The following is a 26770-nucleotide window of genomic DNA, read 5'->3' on the forward strand; positions in this document are numbered from 1 at the left end:
ATTGAGCTCCACATAATAGCTTTTATAGGAGACAAACATTACCAGGCAATTTGAAAAGCAGGTTGAAGATAAAGCCTGATTGCTCACGTGCCCTGGCCTGGTGACTTGGCTCACTTCTGAAACTCACACCGAATGTGGTGAATGTGCCTCAGCTCTGTGAGGCTTAAAGAAACATTTCTCCTAATACAAAAATAAACCCACCACAGTCATTCATTCTGAGGAAATTTTACAGTTGTTGGTTAACCTGCTCCCTTATGCCCTGCAATATTCATTAGCAGATTTCTCTGTTTATGAGTGATATTATATGGAAATGGTTATGGGAAGCTAACAGATGTAACCACTGAAATAAATTAGAAAGAAAAGTTCTGTTTTTTACAGATGGCTCCATCAAATATGCTTTTTTCTCTCTTCCACTTTAACATTTAGTTTTCTTTCAACAGAAAACTTTTCTTTACGGACTACGGGAATGTCGCCAAAGTGGAGCGATGTGACATGGATGGGATGAACAGAACCAGGATAATTGATTCAAAGACAGAGCAGCCAGCTGCACTGGCACTAGACCTAGTCAACAAATTGGTTTACTGGGTAGATCTATACTTGGACTATGTGGGAGTAGTAGACTATCAAGGAAAAAATAGACATACCATTGTTCAAGGGAGACAAGTAAGTACCAGACTTCTATAAAATACAGCAAGGTTATGAAATGAATGGCATAATACTATGAAAAGGCCTGAAGTGTCCAATGTTGAAAATTTCATATAAAGTCAAACTATAAGAGGTCATAAAATTGTGGTGTATTTCCTGAATGGGACAGTGTTCTTTTCACAGTGCTATTGTGATATTTACCTGATACTGAAGTTGCTACTTACTCCTTGTCCCCTGAACTAAAAACAAACAAAAACAACAATAAAAATGCTGTACTAGGGAGAAAGAAAAGTAATGGAACAGGACAGATATTATGACCTACTTACTAAAAACTAATTTAAGTAGTTTAAGGAACTGAACTATCATCTGTCCCATGTGGCATTGAAGATATTTAACAAAAGCAAATGCTTACTCACCAGAATGTCCTTATTATTTTAATAGGTTTGATTAAATTTTGCCTTCTGACTCATTCAATACCTAATTAAATGATGATTCTGTGAAAATATCTGAGATCAAAATTTTTCTCACATCTATTAGTTTCTCTTGCTGAATTATAAGATTTTGTAAATAACACTCAGTGAACACCTATAGGAGATCTACAAGTACAAGTAGGCCTTATTCACTAGGGAACTTTTTTCAAATCTGGTTGGATCGAAATGAGTGCACCAATTTCATGTGAGCTTCTTAGATTTTGGAGCTGATACTTGTGAATTCCATTATTTTCGTTTGTAATGCAAGAGAGTTATATTGCTAAATATCCCTTTACTTTCCAAAAAAGTTTTAAAATGAAATCCCTTTTTTCCTTGACAGGTTAAAAAATGCATTAATCTGAGTGTTTACAAATAATAAAATGTTAAATGTTAATAAAATATTAAAAGTAAGTCCAGTTATTTCTCTCTCACCTTCAACCACCTTAAAAAGCTTGAATTATATTTGGGGGTGGTGACCTTTACAATGTCCTTTAGAGGAACTCATCATTAAGATGACTATGATAGACCTGTTTAAAAATGTATTTGCCATTAAAAAATTAAACCTTAAATGAAAAAATAAGTATTTCAAATGACTTTCTACATGATTGCTTTAATTTTTTTTAATGTCTGATGTTTTTAATTATCCTTTATTTCCCCATTTTATTACTTCTGTTTTTTTGGTTCCCTAAATATATGCTAAGTCTGCCACTAAGTAATTCAGTAAGGATATATTTTGTGAAGTATTTGAACTATTATTGGTGAAGTTTATCTACCAACTCATGTTCCTCCCGCTACTACAGGGGTATTTAGCAGAGTAGATAGCGTGTGCTTATTTATGGGAGACATCTTTCTGAAGGAAGGTGTAGAGATAGAGTTTGTATTATGTGGACATATTTTCCACCTTGACCAATGGTCTACTGAGTAGCTATGCTTTCTGCCTAGGATACCAATTGTCAGTTTTGCAGAGATCACTATAAGTATATCCCAAGCAGACTCCTAGGATGATGGCCTCACATTTTGAGCTAAACATGCCACTAGTTCAGCTGGCCTTCAATTATTACAAAAAATGTCCTACCCAAGTCAGATCAGATCACAGGTATACTTGGTGGTCAGCTATGTGGAATGTGACATTAGAAACATTCATTTCTCCGGCTCCCCAAAAAAGAAACTATTTCCCTTTGCATAAACACACACACACACATAGGTACTGTGGAGTAAAATATGCATGTAAAAGGATTATTTGCTTTTAGCATGGATGAATTCTCCATGTTAATTCTTATATTTCATTTCTAAACTAAACATGAAGATATAAACTATGACCCTAGAACAACATGTAATCCAGTCTTACTTTAGTTTCATCTCATATGAAAGCACCAGAAATAGAAATAATGAGCCATATATGCAAGAAAGATAACACATCAAATGTTTTACTTACACTATAGAATTGGCAAGATTTCCTGATTAAGATTGAAAATTTTGTAATGTTGTTCTATAAGTATTCTTACAATGAACCACATGTAATTTCTCATGTGCTCTTAACTACAAATCTGCTTATATTAAAAAAAATGTTTCTGTATAGTATCTAAACATAGTGACAAAAAATTCTCATCAGAATCACTACAGAAAATCAATTTACAACTGCATCAAGCCCTGGACCAGAACCATTTTAAATTAAGTATAATATAAGAATATTAGTAGGTATGTGCCTACCATGTGCATTTTTAATCAGAAAGTAGATGTACACGTCCTTCCTTCTACATGACTGGAAGTTTTCCATGATTTTAAGATGTTCATGCCTCTCATAAATCCTCAAACCTCCGCCAAACAATTAGTAATTACCAATTTATTTGTGTGGGTAGAAACAAACAGCATGATTCTCAAAGCAAACAGTTAATTTGCTATTATATATAGGTTTTTAAAATAATGCAATTTATTAATAAAATATTGATGGTTTATTTACAGTTATTGCAAATATGTGATTTCTGAATATATTATTTTCCGTGCTGGAGCAAGAATTAGTTTAAACGTAATTCATTTAAAAAAAAGGATTTTGAACTTATAAAACAAAACTTCAAAGATGCTTTCTCATTAGTCCTTTCACAGGCATGGCTATGCTTTTGCAGGAAGTATATATACACATATATATGGATATATATATATATATATATACACACACACACACAGATATATAGATATAGTTATAGATACATAGACATATCAGTGTCATAACTTGTTATTAAAAATGCTTGAAAGTGTGGATCTCATTGTCCTTTGAAAAGTCACAATGAAACATGTTTTCTTAATGAAACATGAATAAAGTTCTCTCCCATACATGTGGAATTACTTTATCCACCTTAACATATGTTTTCTTCTCCAGCGGGGAAAAATTAAATTAGTGCATGTTGAATTCTTTGAGAGAAGACAAATAACATTCTTTTGACTCTGATACCATGGACATTTTCTACAGTATAAATCACAATCCATTTTTCTTTCAAGTTGAAAGCAGCATAATTAAAAATCATAGTTATTTTTCACCCTCTTTATAGGTCAGACATCTTTATGGAATAACTGTGTTTGAAGACTATTTGTATGCAACCAATTCTGATAACTTCAACATCTTAAGGATAAACAGATTTAATGGAACCGATATTCATTCATTCATTAAAACAGAAAGTGCTCGAGGAATCCGAATCTATCAAAAAAGAACTCAACCAACAGGTAAGTTGCAGGACTTCTTCATAATCTTCATAATGGAGGGGGAAGCGGGAAGTGAATTGGGACATAGTCCTTGTGCCTGTGTGGTGTTAAAGTGGTGAGTCATAAATTCTGGTTTGACAGCAGAAATGTGCATGTCTGCTTGATAAAATGGAATAGAGCTCCTTTCACAAGTCTAAATGACAAATTGTTCAGTTTCTAGTGAATCGCTTCTACAACCATAGAATTGAAATGATGGCTGGATTTAGACTCAGGAAGGAGCTTTCAATTGTGATATATGTAGAGACAATGCAGATGCTTTCTTTTTCATTTTTTTGTATTATTATGGGGAAATAAATCAGGTTACATCCTTGCAACCTTTTTTCAGTGTTCATTGTAGTCATTGTCTCTCCTGATTTCTCATCCCAGTAGTTCTTTAACATATGTTCATTAAAAAAAAAATATATATATATATATATATTTAATTTTAAGGTTGCAATGATTCTAGTATTTCTCAAAAGTACAAACCCTTTATTTTTTATGTCATGTTAATTGTGCTCTTTAGCAATCCAACTTAGGCTCAGTTACATATAGAATAAGAGCACATAAAAAAACCATCACCTCTAATTTCCGTCCTCTTTCTGTGCTTCAAATGAAAACTAATCTAGAATTATCTAAATGTTAACATATATACAATTGAGGCAGTGAGTTGAATAACTATGTTTACAGCAGATGCAATTTTGAATTTTGCAGATAACCTAATAAGAATTCAATATTAGGGTTTATTCATTCATTAATTACTCATGGATCATCTATTGTGTGCCATAAAATATTCTGTGTATACTGAGAATACATCAGTGAATAAGACATAGAAAATACTTTTGCCTTCATAAGGTTTGCATCCTATTATAGCAGTTATAATAACTAGGTAAATTATATATTATAGTGGGAGTGAGTGCCATAAAGAAAATACAGTAGAAAATAAAAGTAAAGAATGGTACAGAGGTGGGGATGGAGGAGTTTGCCATTTTATATTGAATAGTCAGAGGAAATCTCTTTGAATGCATGGCATTGAATGAATACTTGAAGTAATAGAAAGAGAGACACATGAGGATAACTGTAGCCAGAGCACTTTAGAGAGAGAGATGGACAAGCACAAATTCCAGAACTGAGCATGTCTCCATAGTTGAAGGAACAGCAGGAAGACCTATGTGGCTGACGCAGAATGAATGAGGGAAAGAGAAGTAGAAAATGAGGTCACACAAATGGAAGACAATAACAAGTAAGACCCTGTAGCCCAGTGTAAAAACTTTGGCTTATACAGAAAGCATTGCTCTCTGACATTTTGGAAGAATCACAATAAATACTGTATTGACAAAAGGCTGTGGGAAGAGCTTGGTGGAAATTTAGAGAGTACTAGGGATTGTATGAAGAGAGTATAGTTGTACAGTAGTGAGAAGTAGTGAAATTCAGGAGGCAGAGTCAATAGAATTTCCTGGTGGATTGGATGCAGGATATAAATCACAAACAATTCAAAAATGATGACAATGGCTTGGCCAGAACAAGTGGAACTGAATTATTTTTGAGATTGGAGAAACTAAGTATGGATCAAACTTGAGGCAAAGATCAAGTTCAGTTTTCAAGGGTTATTTCAGGTGTCTATTACAAATCCAAGTGGAAATATCAAAGAGGTATTTGAATATACAAGACCATATTTTCAGTTTCAGTGATTAAGTCCAGGGTGGATACATCCATTTGCAAGATGCTGGCATATAGTTGATTTTTAAAATCATGGCAATGGGTGAACACCAAGGAAGCAAATATAGATGAAGAAGAAAATAGTTCCAAATAGTGGACACTGGGGTGCTTCAACAAGAAGTCAAGAAGAATAGGAAGAACCAAAAGAGGAGACGGAGAAGAAGTTTGTCAAATTCAATTGACCTTTAGAGTTGGCAACACATCTTATGGGAATCTGAACAGGGCAGTTTTGATGGTGAAGTGAATATTTCATTAAAATTGAAAGAGAGAGGAAGGAAAGGAGTTGTAGAAAATGATCATAAGTAACTTTGAGATGTATGGCCGAAGCAGGGAAATGCAGAATTAGTTGGAGGATTTCCTATGGTAATTTCAATTAAAGAAAGACTTTTTTCTTTTCTTCTTCTTCTTTTTTTTTCTTTTAATAACAGTGCACTTTCCTTTTCATGGGCATGATCCAATGGAGAAAGAAAAAAGTGATGATTAAAGTGAGAACAGAATTGTTGATTATATGAGAGGAGATGTTAGGCTGGAAAAGTAAATGCAATACTCTTGGCAGAGAAAAGTAGTTCAAATTGCATTTCACTCATTTCTTTTCAGTTAGAGAATGAAAATTTTTTTAAAGGACAGTATTTATAAAATCATAGTGGGTTTTTAAATTTTTTTTTATTCTAATTTGTTATATATGACAGCAGAATGCTTTACAATTCATATGACACATATAGAGCACAGTTTCTCATATCTCTGGTTGTACACATAGGAAAGTCATACCATTTTTGTCTTCATACATGTACTTAGGGTAATGATGTCCATCTCATTCCACCATAATTTTTACCCCTTCCCCTCTCCCTTCCCCTCCCTCCCCTTTGATCTATCTAGAGTTTGTCTAATCTTCCCAGGGTCCCCCTCCCAACCCTACTATGAATCAGCCTCTTTATACCAGAGAAAACATTAAACATTTGGTTTTTTGGGACTAGCTAACTTCACTTAGCATTATATTCTCCAACTCCATCCCTGAAAATGCATGATTTTATTCTCTTTTATTTCTGAGTAATATTCCATTGTGTATATACACAACATTTTATTTATTCATTCATCTACTGAAGAGCATCTAGGTTGCTTCCACAGTTTGGCCACTGTGAATTGTGCTGCTATAAACATTGATGTGGCTTTGTCCCTGTAGTATGCTGTTTTTAAGTCCTTTGGATATAGACTGAGAAGAGAGATAGCTGGGTTAATAGGTGGTTTCATTCCCAGTTTTCCAAGGAATCTCCATACTGCTTTCCATATTGGCTACACCAATTTGCAGTCCCTGAATCCAAAACCAGGTAAAGACATATCAAGGAAAGAAAACTTCAGACCAATATCTCTAATGAACATAGACACAAAAGTTCTCAATAAAATTCTGACAAATTGAATACAAAACATATCAGAAAAATAGCGCACCACTATCAAGTGGGGTTCATCCCAGGGATGCCCAGTTGTTTAAACATACAGAAATCAATAAATGTAATTTATGTGATCAATAGACTTAAAGATAAAGAACCATATCATCTCAATAGATGCAGAAAAAGCAATTGACAAAATACAGCACCTTTCATGTTCAATACACTACAAAAACTAGGAACATTAGGAACATATCTCAACATTGTAAAAGCTATCTATGCTAATCTCCAGGCCAACATCATTCTAAATGGATAAAAATTGAAAGCATAGTGGTTGTATTATTAAATGAAAATTGCTAGAGGAAAGGGACTAGGGAAAGGGCGGAAGCTTGGGAAAGGAAAGTGCTGGAAAGTGATATTGTCTAACTTATATTGCTGTATTCTGTGCATGAATGAATGTATAACAGCAAATCCCTCCATTATGGACAACTATAATGCACCAATAAAAATATGGGGGAAAAAAGAAAGCTATTGTGATAGTTATCACAATCTCAACTCTGTTGATCTAAAATAAATACGATCACAATGACACTTAAAATCCTATTGAAATTATTCCTGCTTGTCCTTTTCTCTTTGGCCCATCTTTCTTTCTCTGACCCTGTCCATATGCTACTTTTCCATTTTTTCTTCCCTCATGGGACATTTTTCTACTCCTCAATTTCCTCTTGAAAACTCAGTGTCCAGTATTGACAATTATACTTACACACACACACACACACACACATACACACACACACTCACTTCATTTTGTACTAAGGTTTTCAAAACACCAATAGACTCACAATTAAAAAAAGAAAAAAATGACCTCATCACTTCTCAACAGAGTACACAGGATGATTGAATCACATTTCTTATAGTTCATTTTTTCTGCTCACATCATGGATTGTTGCAGAGGAATTCCTTTCTTTGTTTCATTACTAAGGCTGGGAGTATTTTTATGTTATTATTAATATTAGTTTTTATTTAGTGGTTGGCCTTTAAATGAGTACAATAAGCAGGTAATAAAGACATGTTGGCTTTATTTTGCTTACATATGAACAACTTAAATTGATACAAACACATTTTTTTTCTCAGAATTGCTTTAGAAAATATAGCCTCAGGAGAATTTTGGACATTCCCTTTCTCTTCTTCCATAAGATTTCAATGTTTTCCATTTGATTATAGTACTAAAGAGTTGGATATATGGGATTTTGTTAATATTCCCTGTTCTTGCACTGTTCAGGTTGTGACAAACTGATGTTCATAATTATCTTGTCTTTGGAGAATTTCCTGTGTGTTGTTTTTTTTTTTTTTTTTTTAATTTGTTGTAGTCAGAAGCCACGCATGTGAAGTGGATCCATATGGAATGCCAGGGGGATGCTCACACATCTGTCTGCTCCACAGCAGTTACAAAACGCGGACCTGTCGCTGCAGGACTGGCTTCAACTTGGGGAGTGATGGCAGGTCATGCAAAAGTATGTTTTAAAAATCAAACATTTTGCCAGCAGCTACCACTTCAGAATAGAGGGGTTTTTTTCACTATTAATTAGCAGCATTCATATCATGAATAACATGAGTTTTAATCAGGTGAAATTTTCCTGCAAAGACATGCTAACAATTTTTTCTCACCATAAGTAGTTTTGTGACTATGTGAATTGAAATTTAATCCGACTGTAGAATCACTAAACTGAGTGGCCTTAGGGAATTGTTCTTTAAGGAAGAATTTTAGGAAGATTTTTTTTTTAATTCCCTGATGAATGTATTTGGGTCAATGGGCTATACTCATTCATTGACCAGAATTTCTCTTATCAAAACTAAAATAATGCTCTAACAGTAGATGTGTTGTTTGGTCCAACAGATACCAATGTATAACAAAGCTTTATCTCACAGGGGAGTGGAATTTACTTCGTAAGTTAACTTCACATAACTAAAACAGTACTAATTAAATATTAATACCTTCGAAATTTTTATCAAGTTGGGCACAGTGATGTACACCTGTAATCCTACCTACTTAGAAGGCTAAGGAATGAAGACTTCAAGTTGGAGGCCAACCTGGACAAATTAGTAGGACCTAGGACTGAGTGGTAAATTGCCCCTGTATTCAATCCCCACTCCAAAGAAAAAGAAAGTAAAAAAAAATGTCAAAAAATTTCCCAAGATATATATATCGGTTAGTTATACTTTTCTTAAGCCGAGTGTGGTCTTGTCTAAAATCCCAGTGACTCTGGAGACTAAGGCAGGAGGATCACATGTTTGAGTGCAGCCTCACTAACAACTTAGTGAGTAATTATTTCCAAAAAAGAACAAACAAACAAATAAAAGGTCTAGGGATATAGCTTACTGGTAAAGCACCCCTGGTTTCAATCCCCAGTTATGAGAAAAAGAATCTTTTTTTCAGATATGAAATATGACAGAGTCATTTAAGTATTTAAATAAAGTAGTCAAGATTTTAAACATGATTTTTTGAAACAATATTTGCACACAAGGTTTTATTTGCAGTCTTAATAATTAGATATTGTAGAATGACAGTCTTAGAAATTATGTCCATGTAAAAACTGCTGACTTTTAAATGTCCCTGAAATGCCAGTTTTTTGTTTTTTTTTTTCAAGTTTTGCTGACTGCTTTTTATAGTATTCAGTTCAACTCATCCTTTGTCAATAGAGAAATATTTTTTTTCTGTTTATTTTTTTGGCGGGGGAGGTATCAGGGATTGAACTGAGGGGCACTTGACCACTGAGCCACATCCCCATCCCTATTTTGTATTTTATTTAGAGACAAGGTCTTAGAACCTCACTGTTGCCGAGGCTGGCTCTGAACTCACGATCCTCCTCCCTCAGCCTCCTGAGCCACTGGGTTACAGGCATGTGCCACCGCCCACAGAAACATTTTTTCTTTGTTCAGGACTCCCCCTTTCATCATTCTCCTGTCATGTACTGGCAAAAGACAGCGATGTTCACTAATTTGTTAGAATTTAATATAACTAGTCAGAATTAAAGATACTACAACTTGTTTTAAATCAATAACTCAAGAAGCTCAACTGTGACAAAAGTATACATGTTTACACTTTTTATTTTTATTTCTAATTTTGTATTAAATACTGAAAATATAAATTCTGTTAGCTGGCTATAATGGCGCATGTCCATCATCCCACTAGCTCAGGAGGTTGAGGTAGGAGGATTGTAAGTTCCAGGATAGCCTCAGGAATATAGTGAGGCTTTAAGCCACTTAGTAAGTCCTTTTCTTAAAATAAACCTGGGAATGTAGCTCAATGGTCAAATGTGCCTTTTTTGAAACCCCAGTAACCCCTGCCCCTTCAACCTCCAAAAAGAAATCTGCTTTCATGTTCCCAAGGCCTGCTAGATAAATAAGGACTCTGGATATGAATCCTTAAGATAAGAGAAACTAAGTATAAATGCATGTGTATATCATTTTTAAAAGCATGTAGTTGCTGCTTGAAAACATGATGGCATATCATAGAAAAGAATAATCACTTACATATATTCTTACACATCTACGTCTGTAGATACACATGTTTGGGGGGGACATAAAATCTGAGTTATATATGATTGGATCATCCTTAATGTAGTTTGTGATTTGTAGTATTTTTATAGTAAACCAATAATTCTAGCTATGCTCAACAGAAACAATTTTATTGCAAATAGGTGCTTACAAAATCACTGACAATCCTAGAGCATCTAGACCGGGTCTTCCCAAACCACTATCAAACTAACCTGACTGAAATATGAAACACCTGCCACAATTAGTGGTTAGGGCATCAAGAAACCACAAATGGAATTACTAACTTCAAAAACAATATCATTTTAGGTGAGACCCAGGATTAGAAGGTTTGTACCACATCTAATAGCTCCAGAATTGTGTCACATCTGATAGTCCCTATTACTGGGGGAGGAAGTGATGGTGGTGGTGGTATCCCATCCCATGCGTCCTGATAGTCCTACATATGAATGGAATGGGAAAAGACTACAGTAGAAAGTTCAATTTCTGCAGCGGGTGCTGGCCAGGAAAAAAAAAAATGTAAAAAGAAGACCTTGGTCTCATTTGCATATCATAAACTTGGGCGTATACATCTGAGTCAGTTATTTAAGTCAAAACCAGAACCTTAGCTATATAAGTGTCTATGAAATGTAGCTTTTAGTTTTCAATTGTGTATAATACAGGAAGTCAGAGAGACTGGAAGAAACTTGAAAGTAGTTTAAAGTGAATAATGCATAGAGGAAAATGACTACTGATGCTATTTAAAACGCACACACACACACAGATACAGAACACATCCTAATTTATCATGTACAATGTTTGCCAATTAGCAATTAAAACATCCATTAGAAATAAAATAAAAAAACAAATGTTAATAATCACAATTATGGTAAAACAAACATTCTTATGCATCACTAATAAAGTTAGAAATTTGTATTACTATTGAAAGGCATTTGGTAGTACATACAATGACCATAAAACTGATGTTATTGTTTGACAAGTTATCCTTCCTTTGATGGAAAAAAAGTTAATTATAAATGAATTTCTAATATCAAAAGATCAGAAAGAATTTAAATATCCAATGATAGGTAAGCAGCTGATCATATTACATTGCCTAACTAGTTTATACCGTCATTTGAAAGAATATTTTTTAAACTTTTTAAATGCATATTTTTAATGTATTTTTATTAAAGATACTGAATTCAGTTTCTAACAAATTTTAATTGTTGGATTACAATTATACATAATTGTGGGATAGATCACCACATATTCAAACATAAATATGACATAATTTGGTCATATTCTTTCATATAGCTTTCCCTCCCTTCCTCCCCTAGTCCCCTTCGTCTCCTATAATAATTTCCCTGTTTTTGAAGTTTTTTTTTTTTTTTAATGACTTGACCAAATGTCATTCAAGTTTTAGGTGCATAAGATCCCCATTTTTGAAATAAAATAAAATATATGTTCATAAAATACTGGCAGGAAATATTAAGAAATGTTAAGAATTTTACAAACCTGTCAATACTTCTTTAAATCTTACCCATATTATTTAAAAATAAAATACCTTTGTAATCAAGTAGACATCAAGAATCTGTGAGGGAAATGAAGAGAAGGATGTTAATATATTTCACCCTGCAAATCCAGTGCACAGATTGTATGAAATGATAGGTTGAAAATAAGAACTTCTCTCAGTACTATTATAATGATAAATGCATAAAATCAGTTTGAAATTGACTTGGTAAATTATCTTATATCAAAAAGGAATAATGTAAAGCTGAACGAATCAATGGGAAACAAAATTGATGCTAGGATTAAATAATATCATACAATAAAACTGAACAATTTTGTTGATAGGATTAAATATCCATCAGAAAAAAATAACTAGATAAAATAATTTTGAATTATCCATATTAAGGAATACTATACAGCAATAAAAATGAGCTATGACTACAACCACAATGAATTTATATCAAGAGTATAATAAAATTAATGTATAAAATGCACTCATTCCATTCAAACATTCTGCTGCTGGGAAATACCATGAAATTTTCTAAATTTTTTCTTAAACACATATAATAAGCACAATATAATTGAGATATTCAAAGTTTTTGAGATGGAAGAGGGTCAGTCTGGAGCACATGCCTATTTTTCAATATCCTGATAATACTCTGAACATCAATGTTAGGTATCTAAGATTTGTCTCAATTTTGCTGTACATAAAGACATGTTATTTTTTTTTTAAAATTTAGTTCTCAATAACATTTATTTTTAAGAGAAAAATGTACAAGAAATATTACTATTGTTTGTATTGAGGATATTAGATTTATAAGTAATTACTTATTTTTTCTTTTATTATTTCCCAAATTTCTATAATGCTTGTATTTATTGCACTTGAAATCTCAGTTTTTATGTGGTTATCAAAATATATGTTATATAACTTGATATAATTAATTTCTTTTACTCACATAAAATAAGCCAGCATTGGGTACCCTGCTAATAGGAAGAGTGTCTTATATTGCCTTTTAGTCTGAAAGAGTCAATTTGCTCTATAGAAAAAGCTACATTTTTTAAAAAGGAAAAAGCTACATTTTTAAAGATGTTTTTAAGGGGAGAGACTTTGTTTTTGTTTTGCTTTTGATAAGGCTTGTGTTGTACATTAGAGTACTGTCAGAGCACATCAGCTTTAACGTTCTAATTGAAATGTGAAGAAAAAGTGATGCTATAACTGGCATTTGATTTCATTTCTTAAAAGAATAAGTTGCAATGACTGTAATATATTCACATGCAAGTTAGTGATAGAGTATGATTCTTTGTGTTTGTCTCTGACTGAATGTAGATGAAAATTCTTAAGTATTGTTTCTTAAATGTTCTGAACTTTTTAGCGTTGTCAACTATAATGAGAGCTATAGTTAGTATCTACAGAGAGTGCTAGATAGATTGTAATGAATTATAAAATTAAATGTACCAGATGTTTTAATAAATGTCCATTTCACAAGTTACAAGTTAGTCAATGATCTGTCATGTTTTTTCTATACAGACAGTTACAGACAAAAGAATAATTAACTAAATATAACCATTCACTGAAGTGATTTCTGTTTTAATTAAAGTAATGCAATTAGCTGGCCTTCTTGCATCAAGATACATTTGGCATATTTTAGAGTTTAATTTTTAGTATTGAATTAAAAAAATGCTAATTGGGCCAGTTAATTAAACAGGGGCATTATGCAGTGCAAAGAAGATTAGGCAACATCAGTTGTTTATATTTGTAATCTTTCTTCTGCAGGACCAAAGAATGAGTTGTTCCTCTTTTATGGGAAAGGACGCCCAGGAATTGTTAGAGGAATGGACTTGAATACCAAGATAGCTGATGAATACATGATCCCCATAGAAAATCTGGTAAACCCTCGTGCTGTAGATTTTCATGCAGAAACCAATTACATCTACTTTGCTGACACCACCAGTTTCTTAATTGGCCGGCAGAAGATAGATGGCACAGAGCGAGAAACCATTCTGAAAGATGGTAAGTAACTCTGCGTCACAGTCACATCAAACTGTCCAGAGATAGAGGACTTTAAAGGGATTAAATCCAATGTGTTTCACAGTAACATTATCCAGATCCTCAGCTCAACTTGTTTATTTAAAAATATTTGCTAATTTTATTTGCTCAATAATATTATTTCTCCATTCTTTTCACTTACCAATGTGTTAAAGCCTTCATTTTTTAAAAGTTTAACTTATACTTTGTCATACGTTTTAAATACTTCCAGAAATAAATTGATATATTTTCCATCTTTTCTGGGAAAATATAGAATTACTATGATGTGTTTATAATGCTATGTAGTAAAATGAAATTTAAGAGAACATTGAAAATATTTAGAATTTGTTTCTTATTAGAATATTGGTCATGTCACTCAGAATGTATTAAAAATGTGGGTATCCCAATTTTCATCAAATTCTGGCATATTGTTTTATTCTTTACAAATGATTGAAATGAAATTTTCCAGTCTTACCCTTGAAATATTAGTGTCTCCAAAGAAAAGTCAGCTACTGATTCCTATTTTTATGAATGCATATATGAAGTTACATACATGTTAACATATATGCATATGCTTTATTGAAATTAGTGTATTTTGTAACTTATTTCACAGGAACAAGCAATAAAATATTTAAAAATATAACTGGCATAAGTAGAGAAGGTATTTAATTCTCAAACAAAGTAGATCTTAGATTGGCTAACAGTCATCTTTAAGTATGTTACCTAATAATTCTGGACCTTGGTTTCCTCATATATGAACCCATTGACTTATTGAATATTTTAGAAATGTATGGTTTAAGGAACATTAATTATATGCTTATTATATGAAGGACGCTGTACTAGCTATTAGAAAATATAAAAGGATTTTTAGGCAATGACCGGCACCTTCATGAAGCCCTTCATCTACCTTAATAAGATCAAGGCTGTCCCAAGAAACACATGATGAGTGGAGACTGTCCATGTCCTGGGAACCCACAGGAAGCCGGAGGTGTCTTTACAGGAGTGTATTCAGGGTGCTCCTGTGCAGGAGGCAGGCTTTGGGATAGATTTTAAAGGACAAATGTTAAGTTGTAATTGGAGGACATTTCTGTAACCAAAAATTCTTTGGGGAAGAAACAAACACAAATGTCCTGGATGTAGGTCATTACTAGAGGTTTCCTATGCAGGTAATAGTGAAAAAAGGAGATTTGGGAGGTGAAAATTGGAAAGATGAAAGGCCTCGAATATGAGGTAAAGGGTGTGAATAAAATCTTGGAGCAAGAAACATGGAATATTTTTGTTCTGAAGAATAATGTGAATGAGCTGATATTTTTAGAAAGGTCAATCCAATGATGGGGTGCAGAGTTAATCACAAAGAAAGAGAAAAAAATCAAAGCAGAAATGGATTAAAAATATTTACAGCAAGAATGGCCACGAATGGTAGTCTCTCCTGTCTACCAGGAGAGAGAATTAGGGGAACATAAGAAAACTATTTGTTCAACTCAGCCATACTTTAAATCAATCCTTCAATGATGAAAAAGTTAATAGTCTCCATGAGTGGCAAATGAAGTACAAAAATGAAAAATATACCAGTTTTTGTCTTTTTTTTAATAGCTTACTGATTAAGGCAATACAAATCCACCATGATTTAACATTCTCAAAGAGTGTCCTAATTAAAGTTAAAATTTTTGCTTTAAATTGGATGTGGCAGAGGCAGTCTGCCTTCTTTTCTTGGTAATATGATAACAGTTGATAGGGACTTGACAGTTCCAGAAGGACAATAGACTTGCACACTTGCCATAAGTAGATACATTTGGATTATTGTAGTTTTACCCTGGATATCTTCAGGAGGGACTAAAGTATAATATAGAAGTTTCTTGGTTTCATTTCAAAAAGTGTCAGTTCCTATGCTGTGCCTGAATGTCCCAGCTAATGATCCTGACTTTGATAACAGTATATTATCAGTGACACTGGTGATTCTTTGAATTCTTCCACAGTAACAGAGATGAATTCTAACAACTGCTCAACTGCCAGGCACATCTTTACTATGCTGGTTTGACAGTATGAAGGGTATAAAAACATTTTTCAGATTTTCACAACTGAAATATATGTAACATGTCAATATTCCTTTTTAAAAAGTTTATCTTCTTTCTTTCCATTAAAGAGAATAATAATACATGTTGCAACACAAGACTAACCTGTCAAAACAGAAGTTTATATTGGCAAATGACAATTTGTGATTCTTAAAGAGAGAAAAATTAAATTCTAAGTGTTTTTCTTTATTTGTCTAGCATCTACTATCCAATCTGAAGACTGGAAGTCAATGCTTAATTTGACAAGTGATTTTGTAAGCTTGGTAGAAATTCTGAATAGTTTGCATAGTTTAGAGTATAAAGCTATGCATATTTTTCTATTTGTAAATTAAACATAAATACCTTGAACATCTTCTGAATATACACATATTCTTTCTATAAAAAAATATGCAAAATTGCCGAAAATGTTCCATCTCCATTCATTCTTTGATTTTTTTTTTCCTAGAGGTCTATTGAAAAACCTTTAAATGTAACATATCGTTTTGACTTTGTAGGCTAAAACAGTTGTAAAATTCATGAGAAAGACAATAATCAATTTGAAGGAATTTCATGTTTCAATAATTATTGAAAATATCTCTAAAGTGAAAAACATGTTACTGATTTAATAAAATAGACTTGTGTAATGACAAAATATTTATCCATGTGTATTTTTCTCCTTCTGAGAATTTTTATCAAATTTTTTGGAAAATCCCTATCATTCTTCTTTTAATTCATTCCTGGATTTACTTGTTTAGTCAATAAATATTAACTGAAGTCATTTTTGGCCATGTGCTCTTGTAGGGGATAGGAATTGTGCATCAGGGGTCAATGCTGTTTTATATCAGCTTGGATCTCAGTAGGAAGCAGGAAACAAACAATAAACACATAAGTGAACAAGGTAATGACAAGTGCTCTACAGAAAATAAAGTAGGATACTGCAGTGGAAAGAAACAGAAGAATCAGCAGGAAGCAGAATTAAAGTGTGTGGGGGGGATTTAAGTTAGCTATTCTTGCCAGATATAATTATTGCTTTCTCTGAAAGAATAAGAGAGATCCTTTTATAAGACTGAATTTATTTTTATATTATCAGGCTTTTTGTCCAAGATTCATTTTTCATTGAAGTATGAATTTTATTTTTGCAGCAGAAAGAGGAAAAAACTACAAAAATGAAATTTACTATTCAATTTATTGTTTCATGTATTCCATAGAGCAGTACTTGTTTTTAAACTGTAGAAATTAATTCTACTTGGAGATATATAGCTCCAAACTGAAGGCATGTTAAAATGATCCTTCATATAGTTATGTATCTTTAAAGTATTAAAAGTTTCAAAGGATTTTCCTATGTTTGAAAATTATTAATGCCTGCAGCCATAATAGAAAAACTATAGTTGCAATAAATTCTACAATTAAACTGGGAACTTGAGGTCACTGTTTCATATAACATGTAGGATTTCTTTAGCAATTTTTCCCCCAAAATAGTTATATAGAGATTAGAAAGGGTGGAAAAATGTGAAAAATCTGATAGTCTTTTTGTTTTGGAATTGATGAATGAATATCTGATTCTTTTATTTCATGTTATGCTATAATTTAAAAAATGTAAACGTAAGACTTATACAGCTACAATTCTTCCCAACTGTCATTCTTATAATTTCAAATAAAATATGTGCTTAAGAATATAGACATTTACTTTTATTATAATTAATTGTAACTTTGGCGAAACATTGTGTCCCCCAGGTATGTTTTTCTTATTTTATTATTTTATACCATTTATTTTGTGATGTAACACTCAGTGGAAGGACCAAAGCTGCCTTGGGGCTAGTCTCTGTGAAGGGCATTGAGAAAGATGCAGGAGAGATAGGAAAAGGGAAGAAGGGTAGAATAAAATTGATCAAACTTTTGTATGTACATCCTTGATGTTGGTGAATCCTAACACCAAGAATATCCATAGGGCCCATTTCAGTGGTGCATGCCTGTAATCCCAGCAGCTTGGGAGGCTGAGGCAGGAGGATTGTGAGTTCAAAGACAGCCTCAGCAAAAGCAAGTGCCAAGCAACTTGGTGAGACTCTAAATAAAATACAAATCAGAGCTGGGACTGGGGCTCAGTGGTCGAATGCCCCTGAGTTCAATCCCAGGAACAACAAAAACAAAAAAGAATATCCATAGAACATTACTTAAAACAAAACAAAACACACTGTAAATAAATTTCTAAAAGATCAATAGAATAGAGAAAGAATCAGGAGGCATATTAGGAAGGAAGGGAGTATTAGGGACTGAATTAGAGAAAATTATATTCCATGCTTTTGTGATTATGTCAAAATATATCCTAATCTTATATATAACTAAAGAGAATCAATAGAATTTTTTTTAAAAAAAATGAAATTATATAGTTCATTGAATGTAAAGCATACCTAATTAAAGTTAATTAAAAATAAATATTAGAAAATATAAGAAAAATAAGTGGCTGGAATAATAGCTAACTTTTGATCTGTGCTTACGGGGTGCTAAGATTATGTACTTTATGCCCAATATTCCATTTAATCCAATCAGCAAGTCTCGGGGGTCAGTAGTAGTAGTTGCTCCATTATATAGATTGGGCATTGAAACTCAGGGATATAAACAAGTTCAGCAGAGTTACATATCTAGTCAGTGGATTCAGCTAGTTAAAAACTGTGAAGGCTCAGATTTTATTGTACTTGCAGTCTAAAAAGTTAATCTTCTACAACTTTGTGGATGCTGGCAGAACTTCTTCTGATGCAAAAGTCAATCATTTGTAATATCCGAAGTAATAGCCAGAGTATCATTAATTTTCTGTCAGGGTTCTGAACCCCACAGAGGTTATCACAGAGCATCACAAAAGTGGCATCTTATGTTATCTGCTCCTGAAATGGGATAAAGTGCCACTTAGGTTCTCTACTCCTGAAATGGGATAAAGGTAAAAAAAAACTATGGAAAATTCTCTCTCAATCAGGCCAAGATAAAAAGCCATGTGATTTGGTAACCTGAATAATTGTGTCCAAAAGATATCCATATCCCAATCTCTAGGACCTGAAGCTGTTACCCCATATGGCTTGCAGATATGACTAAAATAGGATATTAAGAAGGGGGTATTATCTTGGGTTGTTTGAATGGGCCCTTAATGAAATCACACAGAAACTTATAGGAAGGGCAAGGGGTAAGTAGCTGTTATGGCTGTAGATACAAGTGCTTGGAGAGATGCAGGGACACAGTCACAAGCCAAGGAATGCAGGCACCTTCTGGAACCTACAAAAGGCAAAAAGAATGTACCATGTCTCCAGGCCTCCAGAAAGAAGCAGTTCTGCCAACATCTTGATTTGATCACAATGAGATTCATTCTAGACTCATCACACTTAAACTGTACGATAATGGATATGTGTAGTCATAAGCCACCAAGTTTGTGGCGATTTGTTACAGCAACAACCATAGGAAGCAAGAGCATGTGCTGTTGAGCACTTTGTTGTTCTGAACTTGTGTGTTTCTGGCAGTACGTTCTACTTGATTGAGATATGGAGCAGGTATGCATTTATCCACACCTCACAGTCTTCCTTTAAGTTAGTTAATTTAGTTAAGGAGTAATGAATGACTTCAGGCAAGATCAGGATAAATTCTCTTTCGTGATATTATGAAGAAAATAGCCCTGCCATTCATATTCTCCACATGGCATGTTTAAAGACCACCTGTTGATATATTATCAAAGGGTAACACCATATTTATGTGATGCTTGTCTAGTATCTGAAGGTCCAAGTCGTATTCCTCAGTTCAGTCCCATTCCCACATCTTTACACTTCACCCATGGAGTTCAGAATCTTGTAGTCTTTACTATTTTGTGTTAAAAAGTGTGGTGTTATACTTAGCTCATGAATTATTATTTGAGGATTCATTATTCTGTTACTCAGAATCTCCAGTACCAACACACACACACACACACACACACACACACACACACACACACACCCTACAACTTCCATTTTATGATCTGCTTTAAGCAGTTGTTCCAGGTTGCTATAAGCAGCCCTAGGGTCGACACACACCTGCTGTAATCTTTACCTAGAATACATGAGCTTTAAAGTAAGATTATAATTTTCTGCACCTAGAAATTACCTTTTATCCTTGGATTTCAAGGAATTTCACCATTGTAAAACTCTCTAGGAAAAGAATCTCATAAAAGTTGCATTTCACTGTGGCAGAATAAATGAATTGAGGTAACACTAATGAATTTTGTCAGAAAGTGTCTGTGGACATTACAGTGATAATGCCTTGCAAAATATTTTAAAAATAAGAAGACCTTTAATCTTTGCTACTAGATTTTAGATAAAAATCCACTCTATTTTTCTACCATACAAGCTTAAAGAGCCTGAGAGAGATAGACACTGACCAACCACTAAAGGAATTAATGAATAGATTTGTCAGTCATAGACATCTCCTAATTAAAACTGTTAAGAAGAGTTTTGCAAGAGTTTACAACTCTTGAGAATCTAATGGATAGTGTCATCGTACTGTGTAGCAAGGGTATAACCTGTTTGCACACACTCTTGTTTACTGTGAATGAGTTTTTTTCCTAGAATTTACTTGATATTTTAGACCAGAAAATAGTGATACATGTTATTTTTAGAATGTGAAAACACATTTCTCAAGAAGAGGATGAGATATTTCATAAACAATTTAAACCAATATATCTTTTGGCCAGCAAAATACATATTTTTTGAGAAGCTTTGAAATGTGCATCTAAAAGATTGTCATGAAAAAGTGGAATTATCTGTGGAGCTACAGTACTTTAGTAAACATGGAGAAAGATAGCTTTCCCCTTGTTCACTTCCACTCATTATAAGCATGCCTAACCTTACATAATTATTGACAAACACACATACGTACATATTTGCATTGGCTGAAAAGAAGCATCTATAAAAAATCAATTATCTTATAAATATTTGATTACTGCTAAGGTCGAAAGAGAGAATGTGAAAATGCTTGCTAATTCCAAAGTGTAGAACTATTATTTATAATTTTTACTTTCATAAATATTCTGATCAGTAGTTTTGAGACTTTTAAGAAAGTACTAATTTTCAGCCTTCTCCTTAAAGGAGAAGAAATATATTCAACCTAATTATTTAATTATGCTTAGGATTACACGATTCCTATATAGTATTTCAAAACTCACTTGGGAATCTTTAATTACTCTAAGACTACTATATTAAATTTAATGATTTTTAATTTCTGATTTTAAAAAGTTTGGTTGACTTAACTCGGAATATTACAAAGCAGGAAACATTAACTCATCTTGAGACAAGATTACATCCAAAATATAGACTGATGACATTTCCATAAAGAAGCCATTGGGGAAGATTTTTAGAGAGAAATAATAGATATTGTTTATTCAGTATGCTGAGAATTTTCACTCTGACACATCTAAAGTATAACTTTATTTTTGCCTCACATTGACCTTTAATTTTTATTTAATAATCTCATCCATCCCAAATCAAAACCTGATCAAATCCCAGTCCTTGATTTCTAAAGGCTACGGAAGAGATGTCCATCATATCAAGTCAGGAACATAATCTTAATTAAAATGTTCAGTCCATTATGTTTACATATGTATCAAAATCCCAACTTCAGTGCATTAGCAAATATTCTGTTTCTGCTTGTGTTGCTTTCCTGCTAGAAGGAATAGAGAACTTATTTGACTCATCTTTGAATTTCTTTACCCTGAATTTATTTTCCTCACTCTTCCTGCCAGCTAGCTAGGTAGATTTGGATGCCCAATCTCTTCTCAGCATTGTGGTAGAAATATAATTAATAGGAATTGATAATGCAATATGAACAGTTTTATATGCACTAATTCCATGGTAAACAGTCCTTTTGAGGACAAATGTTTTGTGTCTGTCATATTCCTGCTCATCCCTCAGCCTTCAATTGTCTTTGCATGGCTCCCCTCTGAAGATCTCTCTCCACACTCTTTTTCTTTGCCTCAGTGGTAGTCTGTGACCTGTTTACTCACTGGAAACTCATGGTAGATACAAGAGAGGTACTTCCTTCACTTGTTACAGTCTTCTGTGAATTTCTCCTTCTAAGTCTTTAAAGTGGATGATTATTCTCCCTTGACAACTAAATTCTTCTGTATACTTGTGATAGGTCTTGGACAGGAGGTAATCTATTCTACCTGCATGGAAAGCAAACATTAACTTTTGATTATTTGTTGGATCAGTTTCTAATAAAGAATACTTTCTATTCATTCATCTATTTATTTATTTTTCTAGTTACAGATGGCAGTACAGTATATTTTGACATTCATATATGTAATAAGTATAACTTGTTATAATTAGAATCCAATTTTTGTGATTATACATAATGTGGGATTACATTGGTCATGTATTCATATATGAACATAGGAAAGTTATGTCCAATTCATTCTACTGTCTTTCCTGTTCCTCTCCTCCTTCCCTTTCCTTCATTTACCATTTTTTTAAAAAAATGTATTCCTATATTTATTTATTCCAAAAATGGGACCAAAATAGTTTTAGCCATACGATTTTGCAGCTTCACCTTCTTTCCTTATTTTTTTAAATTTATTTTTTACATACATGACAATAGTGGAATGCCTTACACTCATTATTACCCATTTACAGCACAATTTTTCATAACTCTGTATATAAAGTATGTTCACTCCAAAATTATGCCATTATAAATGTACTCTTTTTTGCATTATAATTCTTAATATATATATATATATATATATATATATATATATATATATATATATATATATCACAGTTTTTCATATCTCTGTATATAAGGTATGTTAACACCAAATTCAAATCTTCATACATATATTTTGTATAATTATGACCATCACATTCCCCCATCCTTGCTAATCCCCTTCCCCCTTCCATTCCCTCCCATCCCTCTTCCCTATCTAGAAATAAGCTTCCTTCCATGCTCTCCATCCCTACCCCAGTATGAGTCAGCCTCCTTATATCAGAGAAAACATTCAGCATTTGTTTTTTGGGGATTGGCTAACTTCACTTAGCATAATCTTCTCTAACGTCATCGATTTACCTGCAAATGCCATGATTTGTTCTTTTTTATTGCTGAGTAATATTCATTGTGTATAAATGGCACTTTTTTTTATTCATTTATCCACTGAAGGACATCTAGGTTGGCTCCACAGTTTAGCTATTGTGAATTGTGCTGCTATAAACATTGATGTGGCTGTGTCCCTGTAGTATGCTGTTTTTAGGTCCTTTGGGTATAGTCCGAGAAGAGGAATAGCTGGGTCAAATGGTGGTTCCATTCCCAGGTTTCCAAGGAATCTCCATACTGCTTTCCAAATTGGCTGCACCAATTTGCAGTCCCACCAGCAATGTAAGAGTGTACCTTTTTTTCTCTAATCTAGTGAATTTCTAATCTTCCTCTCCCTTTTGTGATTTAGCATCACATATCAGAGAGAACATACTACCTTAGGATTTTTGATACCTGCTTATCTCAGTTATCATGATAATCACCAGTTCCATCCTTTTACTGGCAAATGCCACAATTTCATTCTTTATTATGGCTGAATAAAATTCCATTGTGTATATGCCATATATTCTTCATCCATTAATCTATTGTAGGCCACCAAATTCAGTTGCATAGTTTAGCTATTGTGAATTGAGCTGCTATAAATGTTGATGTGGCTGCTGCATCACTGTAGTATGGTGATTTTAAGTTCTTTGGGTATAAACTGAGGAGTGGGTTAACTGTGTCATATGATGGTTCCATTACAAGTTTTCTGAGGAATCCCCATACTGCTTTCCATAATGGTTGTATAAAATTTGCAACCCCACTAGCAATGAATGAGTGTACTTTTTCCCATATCCTCACCAACATTTATTGTTACCTGTCCACTTCATAATTGCCATTCTAACTAGAGTGAGATGGAATCTCAGTGTAGTATTAATTTGCATTTCTTTAATTGCTACAGATGTTGAACATTTTTTTCATATATTTGTTGACCAATGTATTTATTCTTCTGTGAAGTGCCTGTTCAGTTCCTTTGCCCATTTATTGGTTGGGTTATTTGTTCTGTTTTAGTTGTTGTTGTTGTTTAGGTATTCATTGTTTTGAGTTTTTTTCTATATCCTGGAGATTAATGCTTTATCTGAAATGCTGGTGGAAAATATTTTCTCCCATTTTGTGGGATCTCTGTTCAAATTCTTGATTGTTTCCTTTGCTGTGAAGAAGCTTTTTTTTTTGCTTGATACCATCCCACTTATTGATTCTTGGTTTTACTTCTTGCACTTTAGGAGTTTTATTGAGGAAGTTGGTTCCTAAGCTGACATGATGGAGAATCGGAACTATTCTTTTCTTCTAGTTGGTTCAGAGTCTCTGGTCTAATACCTAGGTCCTTAATCCACTCTGAGTTGAGTTTTGTGCATGGTGAGAGATAGAGGTTCAATTTCACTCTACTACATATGGATTTCCAGTTTTCCCAGCAGCATTTGTTGAATGTATACTTATACTTCAATGTATACTTATGGTGTCTTTGTCTACAATGGGTAACTGTATTTATGTGGGTATGTCTTGGTGTCTTCTATTTTGTTCCATTGGTCTTCATGTCTGTTTCTGTGCTAATACCATGCTGTTTTTGTTACTAGTATAATTTAAAGTCTGGTATTGTGATAACCTCATGCTTCACTTTTCTCGCTAAGGATTATTTTGGCTATTCTGGGCCTCTTATTTTTTCCAAATGAATTTCATGCCTGCTTTTTCTATTTTTATGAAGAATATCTTTGGAATTATGATAGAAATTGCATTAAATCTGTAGCACTTTTGTTACAATGGCCATTTTGACAACATTGATTCTGCCTATCTTTAGCCAGAGCACATAGACAAAAGAAATAAATTAAAGGGATACAAATAGGAAAAGAAGAGCTCAAATTATTCCTATTTCCCTCTGACATGATTGTATATTTAGAATACCCAAAAAGCTGCACCACAAAGCTTCTAGAACTCATAAATGAATTCAGTCAAATAGCAGGATATAAAATATAAAATTAACACCCAACAATCAATTGTGTTCTTGCACACCAATTATGAATCAGCTGAAAGAGAAATCAGGAAAACAATCCCATTCACATTAGCCTCAATAAAATAAAACAAAACATTTGGGAATCAATGTAACAAAAGAGGTGAAAGACCTCTACAATGAAAACTACAGAGCACTAAAGAAAGAAATTGAAGACTTTCAAGATTCAAACATTCACTTTCTATACCATCTAGAATTGTGGGTCTACGCAGCTTTTGTTCGCCTCCTCCATGGGCACAAATTTTGCTTCTTTTTCCTCAGTGTTGGTGACCTTTGTGTGACTGATGGCAATAGTATTTATCCTTCTCCAAGCAATTGACTGGTGTTGCCTTTGAGCTTGTGGTGGGATAAAGAAAGTTTCCTACCATTCCTTGGGGACACGTAGCTTTGGCCTCTATCCTTCTTTGATGACAACTTACCTTTGCCACTTACTTTCACCTCCACTGGGAAGAGATTTCCTAGTGCTGGGAAGTTGCTTTTCCATACCTCCCTCACAGGGAGTTTTTCTTTGCTTCTAGGATTGGGAGAGTCTTCTTAGCCTTCCCCTGTTGTGTAAGAGTTTTCTTTTTTGTGAGTTGAGGCTTCGGGTGTGGTTCATATCCAGGAGCCACTGAGGAGTCTCACATTTCCTGTTCTGCCTTCAAACTTTTTCTGTGAACTCAGTGAAAGGTGTCCTTTATGCCAGGGATTCTCAGGGATATTAAACTTCCAACCGCATTCATTTTTAAGAACTCTTTACCATTTTTTCCTTTTTATTAAAAAAAAACTTCTTTTATGATACTTGCCTGTTTCTCTTGTGCTTTGCTAATGGAACAACAAACAATTCATGGGTCAATTTTTTTTTTTTTTTTCTGGAAGAGGCCTGTCACTTGTGGCATTTCATTTTGTCTTGGATTCTCATCATTTTTTAGCATGAGTAAAGTTTGGTCTTTTAGGTTATTTGGCCTTCTTTTATTGTTGTGTGTTCAATATTCTTTGTGGGTTTCTGCAGCATGACTATAGTTTAACACAGAATGTTAATAATTCTTTAATGTAAATGGGAATTTGAAGAGCAATATTGAAATGTTTTTTAAAGCCGCTTTTTTCATCTTTACCTTGCCTTTAGAATCAATTAAAAAAATATCTGGGTACTTCAGTGAACACATATGAATACCTTGTGATTCTTTTAACTATCCACAGTTTATATACATGGACATTTCACTTGATACAATGGTTTGTATTGTGTGGTTCCAGTAGCTCCCTTTGCATTATTTAAAAGCAATGAGTAAACAAACATTATTAACAGTGGGAGTTTTCACATTAGGAAAAGGAAAAAAAAAGAACACTTCATGCACCAAATAATTAGGAAAAAAAAAAAAAAAACTTTCTTTAATTAGAACTGGTGCAGTGATTAAGGTTTACTCCAAAACTGGATTCTTATTTATTATTAAAATTTTCATTGTTTGCTTACCAACACATGTTTAATTGGCAAATATCAGCCCTATATTAGACAAAATGTTCTTCTGAAATTATTCTGGAGGAGCTTGCTTTCTACTTGAATGCACCTGTCAGAAAACAAAGGAGGAAAAGGACTAAATATAAGGACAAGCAAATAATTCAACTTTGCATTGCATTTTATATCC

At 33.4% G+C, this 26770-nt stretch overlaps 1 protein-coding gene across 1 annotated transcript in view; it reads left to right on the forward strand.

Moving 5' to 3' along the window:
• Lrp1b (LDL receptor related protein 1B) overlaps positions 1 to 26770 on the forward strand; it is a 1856415-nt gene that overhangs the window by 1014540 nt on the left and 815105 nt on the right. The window contains exons 8-11 of the mRNA XM_058585368.1: positions 441 to 663; positions 3662 to 3833; positions 8320 to 8463; positions 13767 to 14003. Coding sequence (XP_058441351.1) covers positions 441 to 663; positions 3662 to 3833; positions 8320 to 8463; positions 13767 to 14003 — 776 coding nt within the window. The remainder of the gene's footprint in view (positions 1 to 440; positions 664 to 3661; positions 3834 to 8319; positions 8464 to 13766; positions 14004 to 26770) is intronic.

This window comes from Marmota monax, unplaced genomic scaffold (assembly GCF_021218885.2).
Source record: "Marmota monax isolate L192 unplaced genomic scaffold, Marmota_monax_Labrador192_F-V1.1 WCK01_AAM20220418_F8-fsc00034, whole genome shotgun sequence".
Lineage (NCBI taxonomy): Eukaryota > Metazoa > Chordata > Mammalia > Rodentia > Sciuridae > Marmota > Marmota monax.